The 26804-nt window shown below is 40.5% G+C and overlaps 1 protein-coding gene across 3 annotated transcripts in view; it reads left to right on the forward strand.

Moving 5' to 3' along the window:
* TEK (TEK receptor tyrosine kinase) overlaps window positions 1–26804 on the forward strand; it is a 115718-nt gene that overhangs the window by 47282 nt on the left and 41632 nt on the right. For all 3 annotated transcript variants that reach the window (XM_074394951.1, XM_003939718.4, XM_010350420.3), the window contains 7 exons: window positions 6014–6124; window positions 7033–7185; window positions 13034–13165; window positions 13642–13782; window positions 20447–20575; window positions 23664–23815; window positions 25736–25880. In XM_074394951.1, coding sequence (XP_074251052.1) covers window positions 6014–6124; window positions 7033–7185; window positions 13034–13165; window positions 13642–13782; window positions 20447–20575; window positions 23664–23815; window positions 25736–25880 — 963 coding nt within the window. The remainder of the gene's footprint in view (window positions 1–6013; window positions 6125–7032; window positions 7186–13033; window positions 13166–13641; window positions 13783–20446; window positions 20576–23663; window positions 23816–25735; window positions 25881–26804) is intronic.

A 26804-nucleotide genomic window follows, 5' to 3' on the forward strand; every position in this document is an offset into this window, starting at 1 on the left:
ATTGAAGTCATAATTTTTCCTCATGTGCAAAAAAAAATAGGGATGGAGATTTTATGACACACATTTGAAAATTAAATGAGGAACTAAACTATTACCAACATACCTCCTTCACAGTAAATATTTAACAACTGTCATTATTGTAATATCTTACAGTAATAAATTGATGAGGCAATTTTCCTACTCAATTGTAGAAATTTTTAATATGCATTAACATATTATGGAGTTTTAGACAAAATCGAAAAATAGGTAGTATGTTGTCTCCTGTATTTTAACAATAACAGCATCTCAGGCTGGTGGACAGGTCCTGTTTTTCTCGTTGACCATCCAGGGGAGGGAATCTGGTTTGAGGAAAGTGAAATCCTTTATGGTGAATTAGGAAAAATCTCCAAAACTATGTTTTCATGTCACTATTAATTCATTATTGAAACATCATGGAAACTCAGAAATGCCTGCCTAGGGACACAGCAGGGTAGGATAAACATCAGTGTATTCCTGCCTGCTGCTGACTCGTACATCTGGGGAGGAAGTGGAAAATCCATTTGAGATGTGCCAAAACACAGCTTAAATTGGCTCATGCACCCCAGACAGCCAAACTGGTTTTTATCAATGGCATCATCCCAGTCAGTCAACAGCAGTTTGACTCAAACCCCACTGGTGATTTCATTTGGAGGTAGGGAATTATATATAAAGTTTGAAACATTTTCAGATTTAAAGATCTGTTTCAAACTGATCCATTAGAAGAAACAGAGGGTTATTTTACTCCTGCTTTCATTTGAGAAATAGCTTTATATTAGTATCAAACGTCCCAAACATGATTTATGAAGTTGATAGAGAAGAGCTATTTGCACCTAAACAACACAAAGGAATATGTTAAAAGCATCAAGAAAATAGGAAAATCTAGAACAGTGTAGTTCATTTATACTTTATTTTTCACAATTATCCTGGAGCCTCTATTTGTGCCACATATTTTCCTGAAAACTTATTGTATGCCTGATGTTCCCCTAGCAACTTTATATGTATTACTGTCTAACTTAGTCTTTATCAAATATGTATCAGATGAGGACTTTTAAGACCCCACTAATAGATGAGGCTTACAGCTACTGTAACTTACGTGCATTTCACAGGCTGTGGTGAAACTGCACAAAATGATAACAGATATAAAACTACCTTATTTCCTATGGTACTTATACAACAATTAAATTGAAAGGAGATGACTGGACTTTAGCTCACTTGTTTTTCATCTATGTTTTCACTTGTTTGTAATTTTTACTGCCGTCTACTTTTTTCTCCAGCGCTTAAAGAATAAGGAATTATGTTTTTAGTTAAGTTCTGCCCATGAAATTAGCCCATCCAAATGATCTTAAGCAAATTATCTTCCAGCCTAGGCCTCAGCAATATCATTTATAAAATGAGGTGGTTGGACCTTAAAGCCTTTTGAGTGCTAACACTGCATAATCTCTGAAAGCATCAGAGCCCGATTTCTTGGTTCAAATCCTGGCTCTGCCATGCATGCGCTGTGTTACCTTAGACAGGTTACCTAGCTTCTTGGTACCTTAATTTCCTCATTTGTAAAATTAGGATAATCGTAGTACCTATCTCATAGGGATATTATAGTTGGAGTCTTGCTCTGTTTCCCAGGCTGGAGTGCAATAACTCATTACAGTCTTGATTTCTTAAGCTCAAGCGATCCTCCTGCCTCAGCCTCCTGAATAGTTGGGACTACAGGCATGTGCCACCATGCCTGGCTAATTAATAAAATTTTTTGTAGGGAGGGGATCTCACTATGTTACCAAGCTGGTCTCGAACTCCTGGCCTCAAGAGGTCCTCCCACCTTGGCCTCTCAAAGTTCTGGGATTAGAAGCATGAGCCACTATCCTCAGGCTGACAATTACATTTGTGTAAAGTGCTTATAACAGCACTTGGTTCATAGTAGGAACTATTAAAAGGTGTTTATTGTTTTATGGTCTAGTCAAGTCACATGACATCAACATATGTGTACTGAATGCAAGCCAGGCTCCTGTGTCATCAGAAAGCCCAGAGTAGAACACGAACGTTGGACCTCCTTCGTTTGTACTGAGCAGAGAACAATCCGCCTAGAGACATTAATGCAGAGGTAAACTCTGGACGGCAGTGAAACTCCGGTGTGATAATACCCCTAAGAAAACAGGGAGCTTAAAAGGCGCAGGCTGAAATAAAGAGCCGCAGAGTGGCAGGGAAAGCTACTTGGAGTTGAGCCTACTGGGGAATCTTGGTTCCTTTCAGAACACAATGCCGAGTGAGAAGTCCCACGGTCAGCTAAACAGTCTTCACACAAAGGAACAGAAAACATAAACAAATCACATACACAGGAACAACAGCGTGAAATGGTCAGAAAAAAATTCTCACAGGAGTCCAGGAGCATGCCACAGAGAGCAAGAGCGGCATGCATTTGGAGGGCTAAATGAAGCACTTAGCAATGTGAGCAGAAGCCCCACGAAGCCAGCCTCCCTCACCATCCAGTTCCCTGTCTGCCCCTCCTGAATGGTGGGTTCATTTTAGTGCTCTGGAGAAAAGTGTCCCTCATGTTAATATCACAAATATCAGCACAACAGTGTTGCTGTTTATATTGGAAAGATACTGACCCCTTAATATCCCTAACAACTTTTGAATGTAGATAGTATTACTTTTCAATTACACATGAGGAAACAGATTTGCAGAGGTAAAAGCACCTCTTTTTTTTTTTTTTTTTTTTTTTTTTTGAGACGGAGTTTCGCTCTTGTTACCCAGGCTGGAGTGCAATGGCACGATCTCGGCTCACCGCAACCTCCGCCTCCTGGGTTCAAGCAATTCTCCTGCCTCAGCCTCCTGAGTAGCTGGGATTACAGGCACGTGCCACCATGCCCAGCTAATGTTTTGTATTTTTAGTAGAGACGGGGTTTCACCATGTTGACCAGGATGGTCTCGATCTCTCGACCTCGTGATCCACCCGCCTCGGCCTCCCAAAGTGCTGGGATTACAGGCTTGAGCCACCGCGCCCGGCAAAGCACCTCTTTTAAAAAGGGTGGCAGAGGGTGGATCCAAGCCCAGGAATGTGTCTGATGACAGTGCTCACACTGCTGGATTTCTCTACCCCATGCTCTCTCTGGGTTTGCCCCAGGTCATCATCTGCACCAAAGGCATTCACATACCTGACCACCGGGGGAGTCTGTGCAGGACACCCATGCTCGGGTCAGCAGGCACAGCCCACAGCCAACGAAAGCAAGTCAACAGTCCTAAAGCCCAGGTCCTTCTGATCATGGTTTGGAGGCATCTTCTGCCCTCACAGGGTAGCTGTCTCAGCCAGTGGTGCACACAGCACTTGATCGGCCTTTCTCAAACCACCATCTGAAAGCCATGGATGAGATGAGAATGAGGGCACAGGGACAGGCTGGTTCATCACGAGGTCCTCAGCAGGATCCCTACGATCCCAAGGCTTGATCCTCATCTGAATCTTTATAGGAATTCTTACTTTCAGGGGACAGGATATTTTGCTATTGATTGCTAATTTTGGTGCATTCTGTTCAAAGAATTTATTATTCACAGAGATGTGCTTTGTGAATAAATAGGCAATATTCCGGTAAATAATGTGTATTTCAGTAACAGCACAGGGGTTCATGAGTATTCAACATATCTCTAATACTGTTATTAAATTATATTTCCTCAGTAATTTTCAGTCTTTTTTTTTTTTTTTTGAGATGGAGTCTCACACTGTTGCCCAGACCGTAGAGCAGTGGTGCGATCTCGGCTCATGGCAATCTCCGCCTCCTCTGTTCAAGCAATTCTCCTGCCTCAGCCTCCCAAGTAGCTGGGACTACAGGCGTGAGCCACGCGCCCAGCCAGTTTTCAGTCTTTTTGATTAATTAGTTTCTGAAAGTTTCCACTGTGCTCATGGATTTGTCACTTAATTCTGACACTTTTTGTTTCATGAGCTTTGAAATTCTGTTATTAGATGCACATATAATTTCAGGATTATAATATCTTCAGGAACAAGACGTGTGAATCAAATCTAACAAGATTTTATCAGTTAGTAGATGGTTGTTTTATCATTACATAATGACCATCTTTATCCCTACAATATTTTAGCTTTAATTTTTTTCTGTATAAATGGTGCAATACTAGCTTTATTTACTTAGTATTTGCTATATATTTTTCTATCCCTGTATTCTCAATCTTACGTCATTATGTTGAATGTATACTTCATGAAAAGAGCACACAGGTTTATATATGTGTGTGTTTTAGAATTCAGATTCTAGAATGTAAAATTTTAGAATGTAAGATCTTCTGATCTGAATCAGATGTGAGCGCCTGTCTTTTAACACAAAGTTGGCATAACTTCTGCCACCTTATCCTATCTTTTCCACACCATCATTTTCTTTGGGCCTTTTTTTTTTTTTTTTGCATTTTATGTCTTTTGTTTCCTTCTCTTCTCTCTTGCCCTCTGTGTTGAGGAAAGTTAGATAGACGGTTTCTCTTCTTTTAGTGGTGATCCTTATATTGTTAACATGGGCTTAACTTAAAGCCTAAAGTTAATGCCTCCTTATTTCAGAATTTGACTTTCTGAAGATTATCGTATAAGTAACAGGAATTCAGAAACGCTTGTTGCTGGAGGAAAGTTAGAAGATTTTATTCACGCATCTTATCCAATAAGGCAAGGGAATCAGTCAATGTGGTGTGGCAAGCTTGACACAGTGACAGAAATTTTCAATCAATTGGCTTATGTTTTTTTTGTTTTGTTTTGTTTTGGAGACTGAGTCTCACTCTGCTGCCCAGGCTGGAGTGCAGTGGCATGATCTCAGCTCACTGTAACCTCCTCCTCCTGAGTTCAAGTAATTCTCCTGCCTTAGCCTCCTGAGTAGCTGGAATTACAGTTGCGCAGCACCACGCCCATCTAATTTTTGCATTTTTAGTAGAGATGAGGTTTCACCATGTTGGCCAGGCTGGTCTCGAACTCCTGACCTCAGGTGATCTACCTACCTTGGCCTCCCAAAGTGCTGGGATTACAGGCATGAGCCACCATGTCCAGCCTCGGCTTATGATTTTGTAAGTCAAATATAAAATAATTTTCCCAATTACAGCTCAGTACTGTCTAGTCCCATAACTATGTCAGTTCATACATATATAATTAAAAGGTAGAAGGCAAGCTGTTAGATTCCATCCTTGTCTTTATTCTTCAGTCTTGCAATATTCACACCATGCGTAGTGAGTCCAGTATTTTGCTCATTTTATTTGAGAAACGCATGGGGCATTCTAAAGCAATTCGAATTATTTGGAACAACAGCAATACAAAAGGACCAGGAGAAAAGCCATTTGGCAAATGTTTTTTTCTCTTTCACTTTGGGGAAACTCATATTTCATTTATATTTTTTTCCACTTTGAGAAAACTTGGTTGGGATTGGAGAAGAATGGCAGATTCATAGTTAATGTCATTTATTGTTAGTATCAGGGCTTAGTTTGATAATACAGGTTGAGTATTCCAAATCCAAAAACCTGAAATCAGAAATGCTCCAAGATCCAAAAATATTTTAGCACCAATGTGATGCTCAAAGGAAATGCTCACTGGAATATTTTGGATTTCAGATTTTCTGATTTGGGATCCTTACCTAGTATAATGCAAACATTTCAAAATGGAAAAATAAAAGAAATCTGAAACACTTCTGGTCCTACGTATTTCAGATAAGGCATATTTACTCTGAACTAATCAACACAAACCTCCCCAACCAGTTGAACAGAGAATTTTTATGTGTGTGTGTGTGTGTGTATAGTTTGTATATATTTACACTCTTATAGAGGAAATGACCATCCCTTTCATAAGATTCTTAAAAAGGTACATAATATTAAGAAAGGTTAAAACACATTAGCACCACTGTTTTTCACATTACAAAAACCATCTGACACCTAGCAAGTGCCAGCCCTCATTTTCTGAGTCACAAAGCTCAGTTGCTCCTGGAGAAAATGTGTGACCCCATTTTTGATATTTGTTTTCCCTCTTCTACAGCTTCCTTCCTACCAACTACTTTAACTATGACTGTGGACAAAGGAGATAATGTGAACATAACTTTCAGAAAGGTATTAATTAAAGAAGAAGATGCAGTGGTTTACAGAAATAGTGAGTATGTGTTTCTTTGCTTTCCCCCATTATGGTGTGAGATATCAGATAACATACAACGTATTGGAACATTGTCCTATCACGGTCGTGTGGGCAGATGTTTGAAGTAAAGCTGCTATGATGCGAGCTTTCAAATTCTGTGTATGACGGAAGCCCTCTTAGATGACATATTTGGTTATTTAAATACATTAAAGTGGAATTCATATATGTGAATGTACATAGTATATGTACATTATCCAATACATCGCATCAGACATATAAATAAAACAATAAAATCCCATAATATAATATGTGAGATCTCAACTTCAGCGATATAAAACGTGAGTTTCTTTGATTGTGGCATTGTTGATGGCAGGGTTTAGGAAGTTACCACAGTAAACATGGGAAACCAGTTGTTGGCAGTTCTGGCAGTCCAACTGTGTAACCCAGATGTGTCTGAGTCCTAGCTGTGGTTTGGTACCATCTGCTGGCAGTTGCCTGATCCACCTGGAATATTGATGGGGACCATTCTGAAATCTGTGAGTGGATAAGACTTCCAGACTGGACTAGTGATTATGGGATCTCCTAGTTAATTCGTTAGTTGATGGGGTAACCTGTCATTTTTCACCTAACTTTGCCTGCCAACTATGTTCACCTCTCCCTGCAGAATATAAGAACTTATACTGCCCCCATCTTCATGGGTTCGGTGGTAGATCCCACAGACTAACCTATCTGCTCTATCGCTATGACTTTCTTGACTACTGGGAGAATACGGAGTAGTTCAGCCTTTTCATTCTTCTCCCACATCCAATATGTGAGAGCACATTTTCTTTACCAAGTCAGGGAAAGCTGATTAAGTGGAAAAACCAGACAGGGAAACAGGAATGTTTCAGTGTGACCTACTGTTCTTCACTCTTCCTTCTTACTAGGTTCCTTCATCCATTCGGTCCCCCGGCATGAAATACCTGATATTCTAGAAATAAACCTGCCTTATGCTCAGCCCCAGGATGCTGGAGTGTACTCCGCCAGGTATATAGGAGGAAACCTCTTCACCTCGTCCTTCACCAGGCTGATAGTCCGGAGTAAGTGATTGAGAGGCCACCATTTGTGAGGGTGTAGTTGTTAGATTGTTAGGATTTTCAGTTGTGAGTAACAGAAATGAACCATGGCTTCTTAAGCAAAAATGAGGGACTGGTTGGAGGTTGTATTAGTCTGTTCTCATGCTGCAAAGCAAATGAATTAGAGATACCAATCATTAGAGGAATGACTGAAAAGCCCAGGTATTTAGATCTGAAGACATAAATAGTTAATATTACAAATAATTGATGTAGCTGGGGAAAATTCAGGGCAAATCATTTTTAATTTCACTTGCTCTTTATTAAGATGTACCTGAGACTGGGTGATTTTTGAAGGGAAGAGGTTTAATTGATTTACAGTTCAATACCCTGGGAGGCATCAGGCAACTTAGAATCATGGCAGAAGAAGAAGCAAACATTCTTCTTCACACGGAAGCAGGAGAGAGAAGAATGAGAGTGAAGGAGTGGGGAAGAACTTTATAAAACCACCAGATCTCATGAGAACTCACTCACTATCTTGGGAACAGCATGAGGGCAGCTGCCCCCATGATTAAATTATCTCCTACTGGGTTCCTCCCACAACACGTGGGGATTACGGGAACTACAATTCAAGATGAGATTTGGGTGCAGACATAGCCAAACCATATCAGAGGCGGACATTAAGGACTCCTAATAAATCGATGGGAAAGCTGAAAAGTGGCTGGATGCGGTGGCTCATGCCTGTAATCTCAGCACTTTGTGAGGCCCTTTGAGATCAAGAGTTTAATACCAGCTTGGGCAACATGGCAAAAACCCATCTCTACAAAAAATACTAAAATTAGCAGGCATGGCGATGCACACCTGTAGTTCTAGCTATTTGGCAGGTTGAGGTGGGAGGTTAGCTCAAGTTCGGGAGGTCAAGGCTGACGTGGGCCAGCCTGGGCAAAAGAGCAAGACCCTATCTCAAAAATACACTGCAAAGCAAGTTCCAGAAAAGGTAAACTTCAAGGAAGAGCTGAGGCTCAGTGGCAACGGGTGTGGGGAGGTAGAGTAATGGGCTTTCTCTCTAAGATGCTGCTTTTACGATGACTCAGCTTCAGCAATGTTTCTTTTACTTCCAAATTTTGAATTTCCAGGCTAAAGAATTAGATTGGCCTAACATATATTAGATGTCTATCAGCCTAGACCAGTGAGCTGTAGACAAGGATGGAGCCACATACTGCAAGTTAAAGGCACTACAAACTCACATTTGTACAGCATGATCATCCATATAAAAAGGGGGACCACAGTGAGTAAAGCAGTCTCACTGAAAGGTGTCTGCTCTAGGGGGATGAGCTAGCTGGACCTCTTGGGTTAGACTAACATGCGATTAAACATTGCCTCCTGTAAATCCCACACTTCCCAGGTCATTTAATTCTTAAATGTGATTTTTATTTTCAGTTTTGAAAAATGTAAGAGTTAGAACTAGTAAAAACTTTTCTTCCCCATTATAGCTATTGAAATGGGGCATAAATATCAGCATTATATTTTCCTATAATTTTTATAGGAACTTGATGAATAGAAAGAAAATGATTTGTCCTGAATTTTCCCCAGCTATATGAGGTATTTACAATACTAAATATTTAAGTCTTCAGGTCTAAATGCCCGGGCTTCTCTGTCGTTCCTCCAATGATTGCCATCTCTAATTAATTTGCTTTGCATTACATTCCCTCATTCATTTAACAAAATATGTTGATCATAACTCTGTGCCAAGAATTGTGTTGGTGTTGAGAATACAGGATCATAAAATAAATCCCTGACCCTTGGGTCACTCCCAATCAGAGTAGGTAAATGTATCATTAGCTAAATAAACATTGAAAAATGACAATAGAATTATGAAAAGTGTGGGTCATCTAGTTTATACTCCATGCTTAGCCACCTCTATTGGCATAAAATATAGCAGGGTGTTTTATAGGCAGGACTATTTGAGCTTGAGTTGAGAGGAATCTTTTTCCATGTAGCCAGGACCTGTTTCCTTCTAGATAACTACTGTGCTTGACTCCTATTAAATGTCAGAGCAGCCTTTTTGTAAGATGAATCTTAAAAATATATATAATTTACGATGATAGCAAAACTGCAATATTCAACTTCTTTTTTTTTTGAGACCGAGTCTCGATCTGTTGCCCAGGCTGGAGTGCAATGGTGCAGTCTCGGCTCACTACAACCTCCACCTCCTGGGTTCAGGCAGTTCTCCTGCCTCAGCCTCCCAAGTAGCTGAGATTACAGGCACCCACCACCATGCCCGGCTAATTTTTGTATTTTTAGTAGAGATCGGGTTTCACCATGTTGGCCAGGATGGTCTCACACTCCTGACCTCATGATCTGCCCGCCTCAGCCTCCCAAAGTGCTGGGATTACAGGCGTGAGCCACCGTGCCTGGCCAATATTCAGCTTCTAATAGCCTGCTTCACAGTTAATTTTACATGAAGTTTCTGTTGACTTGGAAGAAGCAAGTGATATCCTCTTTTATTCTACTACTCAGGAGAGTCTGAATGGCAAGGAAGCAATTTGCGTTTATTTCATTTAGATGGTTTCTTTGGGGTCTGATATAACACCATGTACTAGGTGTACTCAGAGGGTACATGGTGTACATCTTTTAGGAGTGTCAGACATACCTATATATGTTGATATATAGTTGTTTGAGACAGGAAAATCAAAGTGTTTTTCCTAATCTCTGTTCTCACGGAACACCAGATGTGTGGGGATTTTTCCTTGCACCCTATCTAGTTCTCTAGCAGACATCAATTGGGTATCCTATAGTTACTCAGTTCTGACTCTACTGGGAAATAGTATCAGACCCTACAAGTTACATGTTCAGTCCTATTAGACTACCCCCACTTTAGATGCCAGTTGCGAGCCTCAGATTGCAACCTGTGTCTCTGACTGACCGTATATCATTAATTGGTGGTGAGACTCCCTCTTGGGTTGGGTTAATTTGCTAGAAGGGCTCACAGAACTCGGGGAAACACATTTACCATCTTATTATAGGAAATATTACAAATACTAAGGTGAACAGCCAGGTGGAAGAGATGCACAGGGCAAGGTATGGGGAGCGGGTACAGCACTTCCATTTGCTCTAGGTACATCACCCTCCAGGAACCCCCATGTGTTCAGTGATCATGATGCTCTCTGAATCCTGTCCTTTTGGGTTTTTGTGGAGGATTCATTAGGTAGGCATAATTGATTAACTCACTGGCCATTGATCAATTTAATATTCAATCTTCAGCCCCTCCCTAGAGATTGGGGGGATAAGCTGAGTATCACAACTCTGTAATCATGCCCTGGTATTTCTGGTGACTAGCTCTCATCCTGAAGCTGTCTAGGGGCTGCCATCCACCAGTCCTCTCATTGGCATACAAAAGGTACTCTCATCACTCCAGAGATTCTAGGGGTTTTAGGAACTCTGTGCCAGGAAACAGGGATGAGACTATTTATATATTAAGAGACTATATGTATAATATACATTTCTTATATCACAACGCAGTGGTAAAAGGCTTAAAGCTTTAAAAAAATAGTATCAAATCAAACATGACTAGTATAGACTAGAATGTAGAATTCGACTGAGCTTTAAAGATAAAGCAAAAGATTTCAAACATATTTTGAAGCTGTCTCTTTTCAGTTTGCTAGGAGTATGTGTTCATTCCGCTTTGCGGTTAGGAGTATTTTAATGAAACAATTCAAGGAGCACAGCTAATACCTAAAATCATTCTAAGAAAGTTTAAGTTGGATCATAGTCATCCCATTTAAGAGTATTTCTTCCCAGTATGAGTTCTTTGATATTTATGAAGAAATGGGATACAGGTGAAGGCACATGTCCATTTCTCTTAACTGTAGGGTGTCTGTATTAGTCAGTATCACACTGTTATAAAGAATTACCTGAGACTGGGTAATTTATAAAGAAAAGAGGTTTAATTGACTCAGTTAGGTTTAATTGACTCAGTTCTGCATGGCTAGGGAGGCCTCAGAAAGTTTATCATGGCAGAATGTGAAGAAGAAGCAAGCACTTTCTTCACAAGGCGGCAGGAGAGAGGATGAGCCTGTGCATGCAAAGCAGGACATGCCACCCTTTAAAACCATTAGCCTCATGCAGAGTCACTCACTATCAGGAGAACAGCATGCGGAAATCACCCCCCATGATCCAGTCACCTCCCGTTAGGTCCCGCCCTCAACATGTGGGGATTACAGTTGGAGATAAGATTTGGGTAGGGACACAGCCAAACCATATCACCATCTCTCCAGGATGAACTGAAACCTAGAAACACTCAGTGCTTAAAGATTTTTTATAAAAAATCACAATCTTTATAGGATTTTCTTTTCTGTATAGATTTCTTCTCTGGCAAGGTTTTCATAATGTAGAATTTTTCTCTGTAAGCCATGAAATAGGGTTTCATAAAACACAGAATCGCAAAGCCTTTGAAGAAAATAGATGCCTAATTGCATACTTGCTGCTTATCAGCAGACTCTTCCTGATCTCTCCATCCCCAAGAAATCACCCCTGTTGTTCCCTAAAGCTTTGTTTATTCTTCCTTCCTGGGATGAGAAGTAGGTCTGTAGGTAAGTACAGGGCTAGGTACAGTTTAATGTCACAGGAAACTCATTTCATCTACATTGCCTGCCACCATTGTTGTCAACATGTACAAATAACCTGCGGTCTGGCTCTGAGGAAATCACTAATCGTTCAAAACCTCTTTCCCTCTACATATTGAAGAATATAAATATTAGCTTTTAGACATTTTGTACCTTTATCTATTAAGTGGAAGACTGTAAGAAATTATGTGTGTTGGCAGTCTTCTTGATTACTGTAGAGAAAATACTGATAACCAGGAGTTCTTGCCAAAGAAATTATCACATTACATCAGCTGTAGGCACAGGCCCAAGCTTACCACCATGAGACAAACAGGACAAAGACACTAGTTCCCTTCAGATGAGAAATGAAACTGAATTCCTGACCTGACCACGAAGGCTCATTCCAACCCCCCTGGGTTTTCCTTATATTAGAAGCTATCCTAGGACCTAATTGACAATCAAAAATCACCAAGTGTTAGAAGTGGCCAAGAAATGTGAATCTAGAAGGCTTTTTACCATCCTTGTACTTCAGGTTTTGCCTATCTTGTTTCACTTCTTATGTGATTTTCCAGCTGAAAAATAGGTGGAGGCTACTAGTTCCAGCTACTAGTTCCAGCTACTAGTTCTCTTTTTAGCCTTATCCCTCCTCCACATACTCCAGGCCAGAGGTTCTCCAACTCTGGCACATGTCCGAGTCACCTGGAGGGCTTGTTAAACACAGATTACTAGGGCCACTTCCAGAATTTCTCATTCAGTAGGTTGTGGCTGGGTGGTTGCGGGGTGGGTGGGGTCTGGGATTTGCACTTCTGACAGATTCCCAGAGGATGAGGTTCTACTGGTCAGAGACCACGCTTTGAAAATTACGGCTCCAGCCTATAGCCAGGCCTGCAGCTCCCCGGACATGCCATGGCCTCGTCCTATGCCTTGCCTTTGCCTGGAACACACTCTCCAGCCTTATCTTCTTTGCTGCTTAGGTTGTCCTGCAGCTTCAGCCTGCATACCACAGCGTCTGGGAAGCCATCCTTCATGCCCTCTCTTACCCCCCAGATAGAGTTAGGTACTTTTTGTCTTTGTTTCTATCGCAATTTCCTGTTTACGTGTCTGTCTCCCATGTTAGACTATTAGCTTTTAGAGAGCAGAGCCTGTATTTTATCTTCATTCACCAGTTTCCACTGGTGTCCACTGAAGTGACTGACACATAATAGGTGCTCAATAAAGATTTGTTGAGTGAATGTCTCTACTCACCACAGCCTTGTTTTCCTTAACAAAAGGATGTGAAGCTCAGAAGTGGGGACCTGAATGTAACCGTCGCTGTACTGCTTGTATGAACAATGGTGTCTGTCACGAAGATACTGGAGAATGCATTTGCCCTCCTGGGTTTATGGGAAGGACATGTGAGAAGGGTAAGCCAAGAGTACTTGGTAACTAAGCTGTGGATTTAAAAAGCCATCGTTTCTGGATCTAGAATTTCAGATCTGGACACAGATGGGAATGGAAGCTAAATGGCCTCTGTTAGTCCAGATGGTACCTGTGTGTAAATGAGAAAAAGGTACCTTTTCCTAAAGGTTCTTTATTGCCAACATTGGAAAGTTATAATAAATACACAGATCGATGATATTTACAGTGTGAGTGCCGCCCCCTAGGTTTGCACACTGCACAAACCAGCATGATTATGAGTGATGTCCGTGATGTCCTCTCTGTGGGGCAGTTTCATTATCAGTCAGATGGGCCAGAAGGGTGTGCTTATCCTACCCATGTCACAGCTGAGATTTGACTATTTCCCTTATTCACTAAACTAGGAGAAACGAATCCAAAGAATTATGCATTTCAAAGGGTTTCATATTTGACTCCGAATCGTCTTTTCTTTTCCTCCCAAAAGCTTGTGAACTGCACACATTTGGCAGAACTTGTAACGAAAGGTGCAGTGGACAAGATGGATGCAAGTCTTCTGTGATCTGTCTCCCTGACCCCTACGGGTGTTCCTGTGCCACAGGCTGGAAGGGTCTGCAGTGCAATGAAGGTATGCATTAGTCACACCCTTGTACAGAAAACGCCCTAGCAGGTATGCAAAGTTTGCTGGAAATCACAACATAGGTTATACCTGGATTGCTTAGTCAGCTACCCACTATTGGATGACAGGATTTTGAATCATAGATGTTTTCATCTAATGTAAATTATACTTTCACCGTAAAAAATTTGGACCGCATAGAAAGTACTTCTCATAACCGTCACCTAGGGGATGTCACTAAAGCATAGATTCTGGTTTGGTAGGTATGGACTGGGGTCTGAGGTTCTGCATTTCTAGCAGGCTCCCAAGCAGTTTTGATGTTGTCGGTTTTCAGACCACACTTTGTGTAGGAAGACCATAGAAAACTTGTTTTTTTTTGATGAATCATAAAATGACAGCTTTAGCCAGGTGTGGTAGTGCATGCCTGTTGTCCCAGCTACTCAGGAGGCTGAGGCAGGAGGATCCCTGGAGTTTGAAGCTGCAGTGAGCTATGATTGCACCACTGCACTCCGGCCTGCGCAACAGAGTGAGACTTTGGAAAAAAAAAAAAAAAAAAAAAAAAGGAAATCAAAATCAGAACTTTTAGGTTAGATCCAGACAGGACTTGGGGGCTCAAAAATCGAAGAAGTTAAAATCTTACCTGCTGTAGACCTTATGCAAGCAGTACTAACCTCACCTACTCAGAGTCCCTCTGCCCTTTCTCAAGTATGCTTTCCTGATTCACCGGGCTTGACGGAGTACCTCTGACATCTACTTTTCAGTATGTGTTTCACATCTACCGTCACACAGTAGCTCAACATGAACCTGTAGACAAATATGACAGAATATCCCTAATGTATATGAATGTTGTGAATTAGCCAGAGCTCAAAGGCTCTTCAGTGTTTATCTCACAAAGTCAGCTTTCCTGATATCCAGCACTACAGGTAGCTTTGATACGGTCCCAGCTACTTGATAACCATGCTCCAGGGCAGAGCAGTTCAGTAGAAGTATAAGGCATTCGCATATAGAATTTAAAATTTTTTTCTGTTTTTTGTTTTTTTTTGTTTTTTTTTTTTTTTTTTTTTTTTCTGACGGAGTTTTGCTTTTGTTACCCAGGCTGGAGTGCAATGGCGCGATCTCGGCTCACCGCAACCTCCGCCTCCTGGGTTCAGGCAATTCTGCTGCCTCAGCCTCCTGAGTAGCTGGGATTACAGGCACGCACCACCATGCCCAGCTGATTTTTTTGTATTTTTAGTAGAGACGGGGTTTCACCATGTTGCCTAGGATGGTCTCGATCTCTTGACCTCGTGATCCACCCGCCTCGGCTTCCCAAAGTGCTGGGATTACAGGCTTGAGCCACTGCGCCCGGCCTAGAATTTAAAATTTTCTAGTGTCCACGTTAAAACGGTGAAGAGGAATAGGTGAAATAATTTTTATATATTATGTAACCCAATATGTTAAAAATATTATCAGTTCAACATGCAATCAATAGCAAAAAGTATTAATGAGATATTTTACACTCCCTTCTTCATAGTAAGTCCTTGAAATTTCAATTTGGACTAGCCATATTTTAAGGGTTCCATAGCCAGTGGCGAACGGTACTGAACAGCACAGCTCCAGGGGCTTGGAGGAGGAGGACAAAGAGGAGAGTTACACAGAAGTTAGCTCCTGCCACCTGCAGTACCTCATTCAGTTCACTCTGAATGCTGTGTCTGCCCCCTGAAACATGGAGTGAGCCACAGCAGTGGAGGAATCCCATCTGGCCTCGGAAATGTGCATCTTAAGGTAAAAGGTGACTCCAGGCAGGGGCAGATCCCTCTTTTTTTAAAAAAAAAATTAAAATCTTATGCAAACTGTGAACACCTTGCTAGGGCCCAGGGAGGGGTGCATGCAGGCAGTCTCTAGACCGTAAATGTCATCAGCTTCATAGTGACTGTGTCTCTGGGCCCACGTTTATGAGTACGTTTCATGAACTCAGCCCATTTCTCGCTCAAGAAAATCACCATGATTTTATGAATAGTACTGTTCTAGTACACTTCCAGACTCCTTTCAACAGTCACTATCCTGTTCAATCCATCCAAAAAGCAGTAGGAAAGCAAGGAGACATTTCTAATTGTCACTATTTAAGGACATCGTCTCCTCTAATAGTCCAGGATTTAGCATAGTCACCAATACATTGTACATTATCAGGGCTGGTTTCTGTATGAGGAAATAAGCAATAATAGAAGTTTTTGAAGCAATTAGTTGGGACAATAAAGAGAATAGGGGAATTCCACTGTGCAAATATATGATCATTCAGTCATTCAGAGCCCTCTGCCAGGAAGAAAGTGCCAGTGTGTACTAGAAACTAAAAAATCAGGCTTCATGATGTTTTATGGTCTTCTGCCATCACAAAAAAACTTGATTTTAGTCGTCAGATTTCCTTTATGCTTATTAATAGTTCTCAACCTTTCTACCATCTGCTTTGAGTAAGAAGTTGTGATTAAGTTTTTGTTTCTAGCTTTATCGAGGTCTAATTGCTAAGTAAAAATTATATGTAGTTAAGGTACAAAATGTGATATTTTGATATATGTATACATTGTGAAATTATTACTGCTATTAAGCTACTTAACATATCCACCACCTCACACAGTTACCGTGTGTTTGTGCTTATGGTGGAAGCATTTAAGATCTCTCAGCAAATTTCAAGTATACAATACAGTAATATTGTTTAGCCAACCTGTTGTATATTAGAACTTCAAAACTTACTATTCCTGCATAATTAAATTTTTTTTGCCATTTGACCAGCATCTACCCATTTCCTCCACTCCATGGTCCCTGGGAACCACTGTGCTGCTTTGCTTCCATAGGACTGACGTTTTAGATTCCATGTGTAGAAGAGATCTTACAGCAGGCGTCCCCAAACTGTTTACACAGGGGGCCAGTTCACTGTCCCTCAGACCGTTGGAGGGCCGCCACATACTGTGCTCCTCTCACTGACCACCAATGAAAGAGGTGCCCCTTCCTGAAGTGCGGCGGGGGCCGGATAAATGGCCTCAGGGGGCCACATGCGGCCCGTGGGCCATAGTTTGGGGACGCCTGTCTTACAGTATCGGTCTTTCTATGCCTGACTTATTTCACTTAGCACAATGTCCTCCAGGTGCATCCATGTTTCTGCAAATGACAGAATTTCCTTCTTTTCAAAGGCTGAATAATATGCCCTTATATATGTGTATACACCACATTTTCTTTATCTAGTCATCCGTGGATGGACACTTGGTCAATTCCCTATTTTGGCTACAGTAGGCAATGCTGCAATGAACATGGGACTACAGATGTCTCTTTGAGATAGTGATTTCATTTCTCTTGGATATATACCCAGAAGTGGGATTGCTAGATCATATGGTAGTTCTATTTTGGGTGTTTTGAAGAACTTCCATATTGTTTTCCATAATAACTGTACCAATTTACATTCCCACCAATAGCATATAAGGGTTCCCTTTTATCTATATCCTTGCCATTATAACAGGTGTGATGTGATACCTCATTGTGGTTTTGATTTTCATTTCCCTGATGATCAGTGATGTTGAGTATTTTTCATATACCTGTTGGCCATTTGTATGTCTTCTTTTTTTATTTTTATTTTTTTGAGACGGAGTTTTGCTCTTGTTACCCAGGCTGGAGTGCAATGGCGCGATCTTGGCAACCTCCGCCTCCTGGGTTCAGGCAATTCTCCTGCCTCAGCGTCCTGAGTAGCTGGGATTACAGGAATGTGCCACCATGCCCAGCTAATTTTTTGTATTTTCAGTAGAGACGGGGTTTCACCATGTTGACCAGGATGGTCTCGATCTCTCGACCTCGTGATCCACCCGCCTCAGCCTCCCAAAGTGCTGGGATTACAGGCTTGAGCCACCGCGCGCGGCCTGTATGTCTTCTTTTAAGAGATGCTGGCCGGGTGCAGTGGCTCATACCTGTAATCCCACAGCCCTTTGGGAGACCGAGGGGGTGCAGATCACCTGAGGTTGGGAGTTTGACCAACATGGAGAAACCGTGTCTCTACTAAAAATACAAAATTAGCTGGGCATGGTGGTAATGCCTGTAATGTCAGCTACTTGAGAGGCTGAGGCAGGAGAATTGCTGGAATCTGAGAGGCAGAGATTGCAGTGAGCCAGGGTCATGCAACTGCACTCTAGCCTGGGCAACAAGAGTAAAACTCTGCCTCAAAAAAACAAAACGAAACAAAACAAAACAAAAACAGATGTCTAGTCAGGTCCTTTGTCGGTTTTTTAATCAGGTTGTTTTTCTGCTATTAAGTTGTTTGAGTTCCTTATCTATTTTGGTTATTAACCTCTCAGGTGTATACTTTGGAAATACATTTTTTCGTTCCATATGTTGTTGCTTCACTCTGTTGATTGTTTCCTTTGCTGTGCAGAAGCTTGTTAGTTTGATGTAATCACATTTGTCTATTTCTGCTTTTGTTGTCTGTACTTTTGAAGTCATATCCAAAAAATCATTGCCCAGATCAATATCAAGAATATTTTCTCCTCTGTTTTCTTCTAGTGGTTTTACAATTTCAGGTCTTATGTTGTGTCTTTAGTCAATTTTGTATTGATTTTTGAATATCATATGAGATAGGGTTCTAATTCCATTCTTCTGCTTGTGGTTATCTGGTTTTCCCAGGACCATTTATTGAAGAGATTAACCTTTCCCTGCTGTGTGTTCTTCATATCTTTGTTGAATCCGTTAACTGTAAATGTGTAAATTTATTTTTCGGCTGTCAATTCTGTTCCATTGGTCTGTACATCTGTTTTTATGCCAATGCCATACTGTTTTTATTACTACAGCTTTTATTTTGAAATCAGGTAATGTGATGTCTCTGGCTTTGTTCTTCTTGCTCAGTATTGCTTTGGCTACTCTGGGCCTTCTATGGTTCGATATAAATTTTAGAATTCTTTTTTTCTATTTCTGTGAAAACTTCCATTGCAATTTTGATAGTAATTGTATTGAGTTTGTAGGTAACTTAGTTGTGATTGGTACTAAAAATAAAGACTGCATTTTAGCTGGGTGAATAAAATACAAAATGGAAACAAATCATCGGAGCCCTAAAGCACAAGATTTTGCATTCATTTTGGTTAGAAGCCTTCTAATAATGTTACAGTTGACCAAAATAAAGATAGCCAGTTAACAAAATCCGTTTGCCATATCCCAAATTCTAATAGTTGTCTTGGAAGGTTTAGTGAGCTCCAAGGGAAAGTAATGCTTCTACCGTGTCCTCCAGGAGCTTATTTTAAGTACCAAAACATAATTAGAGTAGCTTAAATACACTGCTATAAAGAAACAGGCATAACAAGCTAACATTTTAAATTATCTTGATTTTTACTTTTTAGCGATTTAACCATGATGTGCCAATGCATAGTTTTCTTTATATTTATTCTTCTAAGGACTTAACAAACTTTTGAATGTGTAAATTTCAACAAATTGGGGGAATTTAAACCATTATTTCTTCAAATATTTTTTCTAACCCTTTCTCTGTGATCCTTCTTGGACCTCCAATTATACATGTGTTAGGTGTTTTGATATTGTCTCATGGGCCCCTAGAGATAAAATCATTTCTTTTTCCAACCTTTTCCCTACTTTTCTTCTTCAGATTGGTTATCGATGTAGCTTCAAGTTAATTGGCTTTTTCTTTTGTCATCTCCATTCTATTGCTAAGTCCATATGTAGTGATTATTTGATTTCAAATGTTGTGTTTTTCAGTTTTGGAATTTTTTTTGCTTTAAAAAATAGTTTGTCTTTCCCTGCTGAAGTTTCTTATTGTTTCATTTGTTATGAACATATCTTCTTTTACCTCACTGAGCATAGTTATTATAGTTGTTTTAAAATTCTTGTCTATTCCAACATCTGGCTTATCGCAGTTGGTCTGTGTTGATTTTCCTTTTTCTTAAAAAATGGGCCTTAATTCTCCATTTCTTCTTGGGATTGTATCTTGGACATTGAAAATGTTACATTGTGGAGACTCTGGAATATGATATAATCTTTCAGGAATGTTGGTTTTGTTTCGTTTTAGCAGGTAATTAACGTGGCAGGATTCAAACCGCTCTCTCACTGTTAGGAATCAGGTCAAACTCAGTTTAGTTCTTTTCTCTTTAGCTGGGCTGCTTTGAGTCTGTACTGAGCATGCACAGATCAAGGATCAGCCAAAAATCTGGGACTTTTCTCTGACTCTCTTTCTGGGTTTTCCCCTCTCTTTCTGGTGGCTGTGTTTTTCCGGACTCTGTCCTCTGATTCATCAGGCCAGTAGGACTGCAGGCTTTCTTTGGAGTCTTAGCTTCCATACGTGGTGTCAGTTGTATCTAACAGTTAGGCTAAAAGCTGAAAAATGGGAAACACATCTTTCCCATCTTCCAAATTTTAGTTCTTCTCCAGAATCTTCCAGGTCTTTGTTTCTTCCTATGCTACTCTTCAGTGCTTTCAGGAAGTTGTTTTCTAAATGTAGTTGTATCTACAAAAAAGTGGGCCTGATAGGAGCTCATTCAACTTTTTTTGGAGGCAGAACTCCCCAGCTTTTTAAGTTCCTGGTAATTCAGATAAATTCCACCCTACCTTACACAAATCAGCAAAGTTGATGGCTTAGAGAAAAATGAAACTAGGCACCTGCAGCCTTCATTTCCTCTCGTCCCCTGTATTAATACTGTTTTTTTGATGTCTTTGTTTACAGCATGCCACCCTGGTTTTTATGGGCCAGATTGTAAGCTTAGGTGCAGCTGCAGCAATGGGGAGATATGTGATCGCTTCAGAGGATGTCTCTGCGCTCCAGGACGGCAGGGGGTCCAGTGTGAGAGAGAAGGTAAAGCAAGGTAACACTGTAGTCAGGGCCATGTCCAGCATGTCTGAACTGAGCTTGTGCCAGCATCCCAAGATCCTCAGACCTCTTTTCTTTCCATCCGGAAGTTGAGAATAATTTATCCTAAATTCTAAAGCACAGCATTTTAATTCTTCTCTACTGACCCTAACCGTAGCCTTTATTTCTCTTGCCACTAGGAATAAACAATGTGTTCTCTGTAGCAGCTTAAATGATGACTGGCCAGCTCTGCCTGCCTCTTCTGCTCCTTTCTCTAGGAGCAGCCTTTTCCCTGGACATGCATAGCAGAGAAAGAGCAATTTGGGCTGAATTTAAACAGAGGATATTTTTTAAGTGATAGAAAGAATAAACTAAATAGAAAAGATTATGCTCAAAATGAAATTGTCTGTAATTCTAGTTCAGAAATTACTCTCCAGCAGGAGTCGGCACACTTTAACCCACAGACTAAATCCAGCCCACTATCCTTTTAAAAACAGCAGTATAGAGATAACAGTTTTTATGTCAAAATATTTACCTTTTTTAAAATGTGCAATTCAGTGGTTTTTGGTATGTTTACAGAGCTGTGCAATCATTGCTGTAATCTAATTTTACAACATATTCATCATACCAAAAGAAACCTTGTACTTATCAGCAGAAACTTCCGTTCTCCAATCCTCCTAATTTCTGACAACCATTAATTTGCAATTGACCTTGAACAACATGGGGGATAGAGGCACTAACCCTCCTCACAGTAGAAAATCCACGTATAGCTTTTGACTCCCCAAAGGCTTAGCTACTAATAGCCTACTGTTAACGAGAAGCCTTACCTATAACATAGTCAATTAACATGTAGACTAGTATCTATATATATTTTAGGCTTTCATGACATACCTAACTTTTTCTTAATTTTTTTTTGATGTTTCTAGGCTACACAGTTTGCCAGTGAGTTTTTTCAAATTATCTCAAATCCCCAAAACATTTCCCAGTACATTTATTGAAAAACAAAATCTACATCAGTGGACCTGTGCAGTTCAAGCCCATTTTGTTCAAGGGTCAACTGTATCTTCTGTCTCTGTAGATTGCCTGTTCGTGACATTTTATATGCTGTAAATAGGATCATATAATATATCATCATTTGTAACTAGCTTCATTTGCCAGGCCTTTTCTGAGGTTTATCTATGGTGTAGCTTGTATCAGTACTTCATTCCTTTTTGTTTCTCACCATCTGTTATTATAAAGAAAAAATTTTTGGATCACAGCCACACCCATTCACTAATAATCTGTTGCCTGTGGCTGCCTTTGTACTGCAAGGGCGGAAAACATGGCTTGCAAAGCTGACTTGCTCTCTTTACAGAAAATATTTGCTATCCACAGTCCTGGAATATACTTTTTTAAAATTAAAAGAAGCAGACATATGTATTTTCAAACTTAAATAATAAATAGATATTGCTTTTTCAGTCATATACATATAAATGCCATTGAAATAAACATATATCCAGTGAAATCTACACTCAAAATAATACAGCTCTGGTCTTTTTCCTGTTACTTTTAAAAATCAGAACAAATATTGGGAGTGGAGGTGGGATGCTAGCAAGTGTTTTCTCAAAGCCCTTAAACTTTATATTTTTTCTTCTTTTGTTAAGCCTGGAGTTTACTACAGAACAGAAATCAGGGAGTGGTCAGAAAGGGAACGAAATGCCTTGGGGCTTCTAGGGGATGATAGTGAAGGTGGGCAACTAACAAGTTGAAGGATTTGAATTTTGTACTTGGCTCCTTCCTTTTTGTTGCATTCTGCTGTTGATGCAAGAGGAGTACATTCTGATGGGAGAATGTAAGGCAGGTTAACCAGGGTGCCACTAGGGCTTTCAGAGAGTGGCTCCCTTTCCAGATTCCCAGCGCATCCACCACATCCTCCTTCACTGCCAGCACCTCCACCTTCACCTCCGCCCAACTTCAGAAAATACAAGGGGACGATGAAGGAAAGAAATGCTTTAACAGTGTCAAAATACGTTTTTCAATTCCTATTCAAATAGCTACTTAGACTGAAAATTTGGCATATTTCCATAATCTTTCCAAGTTTACAGATATATCAAGGAATAACCTTGTAATTATTGGCACTCTTTCCCTTCTCCTTCACACCTTTACCCATTTTATTCTAGGCCTGAGAAGTAGGATATCAGTATAAAATGTCATTATTGACCCTGCCTCTTCCCACCTCTGGTAAGGAACAGTCTGTAGTTACCGCTGCTCTGGGGGCACCTCTATCACCTACATTGTTTACTGAGTGTTGGGAAATTTTCATTCATGTCTCACATTCAGTCACAAATGGTCCAAGGTTCTCTGAGACCGTATGGTTTAGAATAAAATTGGTATATTTCCGGGTTATTCATTCTCTGCTATGTAGATATTAGGCAAGAAATCCTGACACCATTACCTTTGTTGACACCACAGACACTTTTCCTTCTTTCAGTATTGGCGCCAACAGTTCTGATTTGGCTGTTGAGTAGATACTGATTTGGGAAAGTTATAATCCACTTACTTGAGGTACTTCTTTGGTGAACAACTTTATTCACCGTTTCCTCTTATTTATCTGCTATTTGCAGACTTCCCCGTGAATGAGACATCTCTCATATGTCTAAACTGAGGACAGTGCTGTTAATCAGCAATACCATGGGGTTATTTGCTGAGTGGAAGAAGAACTAGTTTTTTGTTTGTTTTGTCTTTGTAATCATTCATGTAAAAAGAAAGAGGGGACTGAACAGCAAAGTCTAGGGGAGACGCAGCCATGAAAATTATTTTAATATTGAGACTGTTCCTCCCTGGTTCATGTGAGGAGCACAGCCTTCTGGTGAAGAGTGTGGACTCTGGGATTATAAAGATCTGAGTCTGAATCTGGGCTCCTGAACCTCTGTCTCCTCATCCAAAAATGGAGATCACAATAGCATCTGCAATGTCTTATGTGATGACAGAACAATAAAGTATTTGCAAAAGTCTTGCCCAGTGCCTGACTTACTAAAGTAGCCATTTTTATTATTACTACTGCTGCTGGCTCTGTTAAATATTAAGATTTCACAATGCTATTTTCTTCCTTCAGGCATACCAAGGATGACCCCAAGAATAGTGGATTTGCCAGATAATACAGAAGTAAACAGTGGTAAATTTAACCCCATTTGCAAAGCTTCTGGCTGGCCGCTACCTACTAATGAAGAAGTGACCCTGGTGAAGCCGGATGGGACAGTGCTCTATGTAAGAGCCATTCTTAATCTGCCCTCCTTAAACCATGAGATGCTTTCAGTGTAGTAGTCATCCCGCTAAACGATAGATTTCATTCAGTGCTTTCATCCTCCTAGGCTAGTATGTTGTTGGCTTTGATAAAATACCCTTTCCCTGGAGAGGCAGAACTGACTCACTGCAGCCTCACTGATTTCCTCTGTTGACCAGTCCTGCAGTGCAAGGTTGGGAATACGCCTCCAGTGGAACTGACAGGGCTGAGTGCCAAGGATGGCACACATCCTGCAGAACTGTCCAGCCAGTATGGGGAGAAGTTCATGCCAGTCTGTGCAAAGCTTTGTTCTCACTGTCCCTATACCTCTAACTACTCATATCAGGAAGGGGAAGGTGGTGTTGCAACCCATGAATCAGCAGATTTACGTGCTGCCAGGTGCAACCAGGACATGGACTTTGGATGACTGGTCTACTCCTGTTATGCTCTTTGGAGCAACAATTAGGAGAGCATAGAAGAGGAGAGTTCAGCCTGATCCATTAGACTCTACACAGACAGGTCTTGAATCTGCTCCCACATCTCCAGTTCTGAAACTATAATCCATTAGGTCTGAATGCATTCCTTGTGTTTCTCCCCACCTCTTCTCTCAGCCCTCATTGCTGATGCTCACCACAGGTTAGGGTAATATCACAGCAGTTCTTTTCTGTTTAAAAGGATCAAGCTACGTTTCGAACATGCTTTTCTTCTCTCTCCCGGCTATACCAAAAGCAGCAGAGACAGGAACCCCCCAAATTTCTCTTGTGTTACAAGTGATCCTTAGGATATTGGTGTATTTTTTTAATCTAAAAATTTAGAAATAGTTATCATCCTAAATCAGCTTGACCAGAGGTAGGGATGAGTGACCTTCTGGGGTGCTCAGAATATGTAGAATGTACCATTACCAGAGTCCATGTTTTAAATGTCCCTGATTCCATTCAAACCACCCACCAGGTAGAAGAAGCCAATTTATGGCTTCCAAAATCGTGTTGGCTTTTTCATGAGTTAATGAAACTAATGGCTACTATGTAATAAGGGTTTGCCATACGATATGTAACTTATTACTTAACATTGCCTAGTCTCTCTCTGTTTCTCTTTTATTTTTATTTTTTTGTAGAAGTGGGAACTAGCTGGGTGAAGTTAAGTAACTCCAAAAATTGGTCAAAAATAGCAAAGAGGCTAGATATGGTGACTCATGCCTATAATCTCAGTGCTTTGGGAACCTGAGGTAGGAGGATCACTTTAGGCCAGGAATTTGAGACCAGTCCAGGCAACACAGTAAGACCCCATCTCTAAAAAAAAAAGAGATAGTTAGCTGGACTTGGTGGTATATGCCTGCAGTCCCAGCTATTTGGGAGGCTGAGGTGGGAGGATCACTTGAGGCCAGGAGATTGAGGCTACAGTGAGCTATGATCACTCCAATGTACTCGAGCCTGAGCCACAGAGCAAGACTGTGTTATGTCTTTTAAAAAGTAATGGCAGAGGTCCGTCTGTCTTCAGAACCCTGGATTTTCCCAGTACTCCACATTTGACAGCCTCTCAGACACTTAGGAAGCCACTTTGTCATCCCATGCAGCCATCTAGGTATTATACAGGAAAGGAACAAATCTTACAAGGAGTAGTTTAAAAGAAATCATGCTTCAGCCTTCTTGCTTGTAAGTGTTTACCCCACACTTCCAAACAGACAAATACAACAGCAGGATCTGACAGGGCATCAATCCAAAATAAACTTTCAGGGCTACTACAATAGCTTTGGAAATAAGCCAATAATTATATTAGCATTACATTTAGCTTCTTGATCTCTTATAGAAAATTTCTTATTAAACAATGAGATGGGGTCAGTGTTATGAACCTTTGTGTTTATGCCTCCCTAGAAGTTTTTATTTTTTTGTATTTGACCTTTTCAGCCAAAAGACTTTAACCATACGGGTCATTTCGCAGTAGCCATATTCACCATCCACCGGATCCTCCCCCCTGACTCAGGAGTTTGGGTCTGCAGTGTAAACACAGTGGCTGGGATGGTGGAAAAGCCCTTCAACATTTCTGTTAAAGGTAAGTTCGTTTTTCAGAAAAAGAGATAGTATCCTTAATGTACCAAGTTTTTGTATTACTGGGGAAAGGTGCTGCTTCTGGACAGAAATGTAGGTGACCACTAAAATGCCTTTGAGGTTATTTCCAGGATATCTAAATCTCTATTTAAAAAAATAGAGATTAGGAGTATGAACTGTAGATTCACACAGTCCCAGGTTTGATTTGCCTCTTAACAGTTCATAATCTTGTAGGTGGCCTTGAACAAATGAATTTACCTTTTCGAGTTTCTGTAAATGAAGATTATTTTAGGTACTTCTTAGGGTTATTGTGAAGCCTTGTTAAATGCATAAAACACTTGGAATTGTGTCTGGCACAACATAGCTGGTAGTGATTCTATTTCACAAGAAGGTTGGCATTGGCATTATTGTGACTTCCTATTCATGACTGTAGAGAAGGATTTCGAGAATCCCTGTTTTGAGGAATACTCGCTTAGTAAGTAGCCCAGGTTATGCTATATAATTAACATGAATGTCTTTTCACATTCAGGGCTGTGGGAATTTTTCCTGCTATAAATCAGTATTTCAAAATTCAGATTAATATGAGTGTTTGTGTGTAGATTTGCGGCTTGAGCAGAAGAACTAAAATGGAGTTAAGTCCACGTTGACTTGGCTGGCGTATATAGCTGCAGCAAGGAATTTTAAATTTGGAAGTTACTTATGAACGTGTTTAGACAAGAATACCTAACATCTCTCTGGTGTATATTCTAGGAAAGGCACTAGGTTAAGATTACTTGTAATTTCTAATACATTATAAATTCTCTGTAAATAGTTGCTATCCTGCATTGTTCAGAGAATAATGACAAGAACAAAGGTCTGTACATGTTTTGTGTAGACATTTTTTTCTGAATATTTTTGATCCACTGTTGGCTGATTCACAGATGTGAAC

The sequence above is a fragment of the Saimiri boliviensis genome, chromosome 2 (genome assembly GCF_048565385.1).
Source record: "Saimiri boliviensis isolate mSaiBol1 chromosome 2, mSaiBol1.pri, whole genome shotgun sequence".
In the NCBI taxonomy this organism is placed as follows: domain Eukaryota; kingdom Metazoa; phylum Chordata; class Mammalia; order Primates; family Cebidae; genus Saimiri; species Saimiri boliviensis.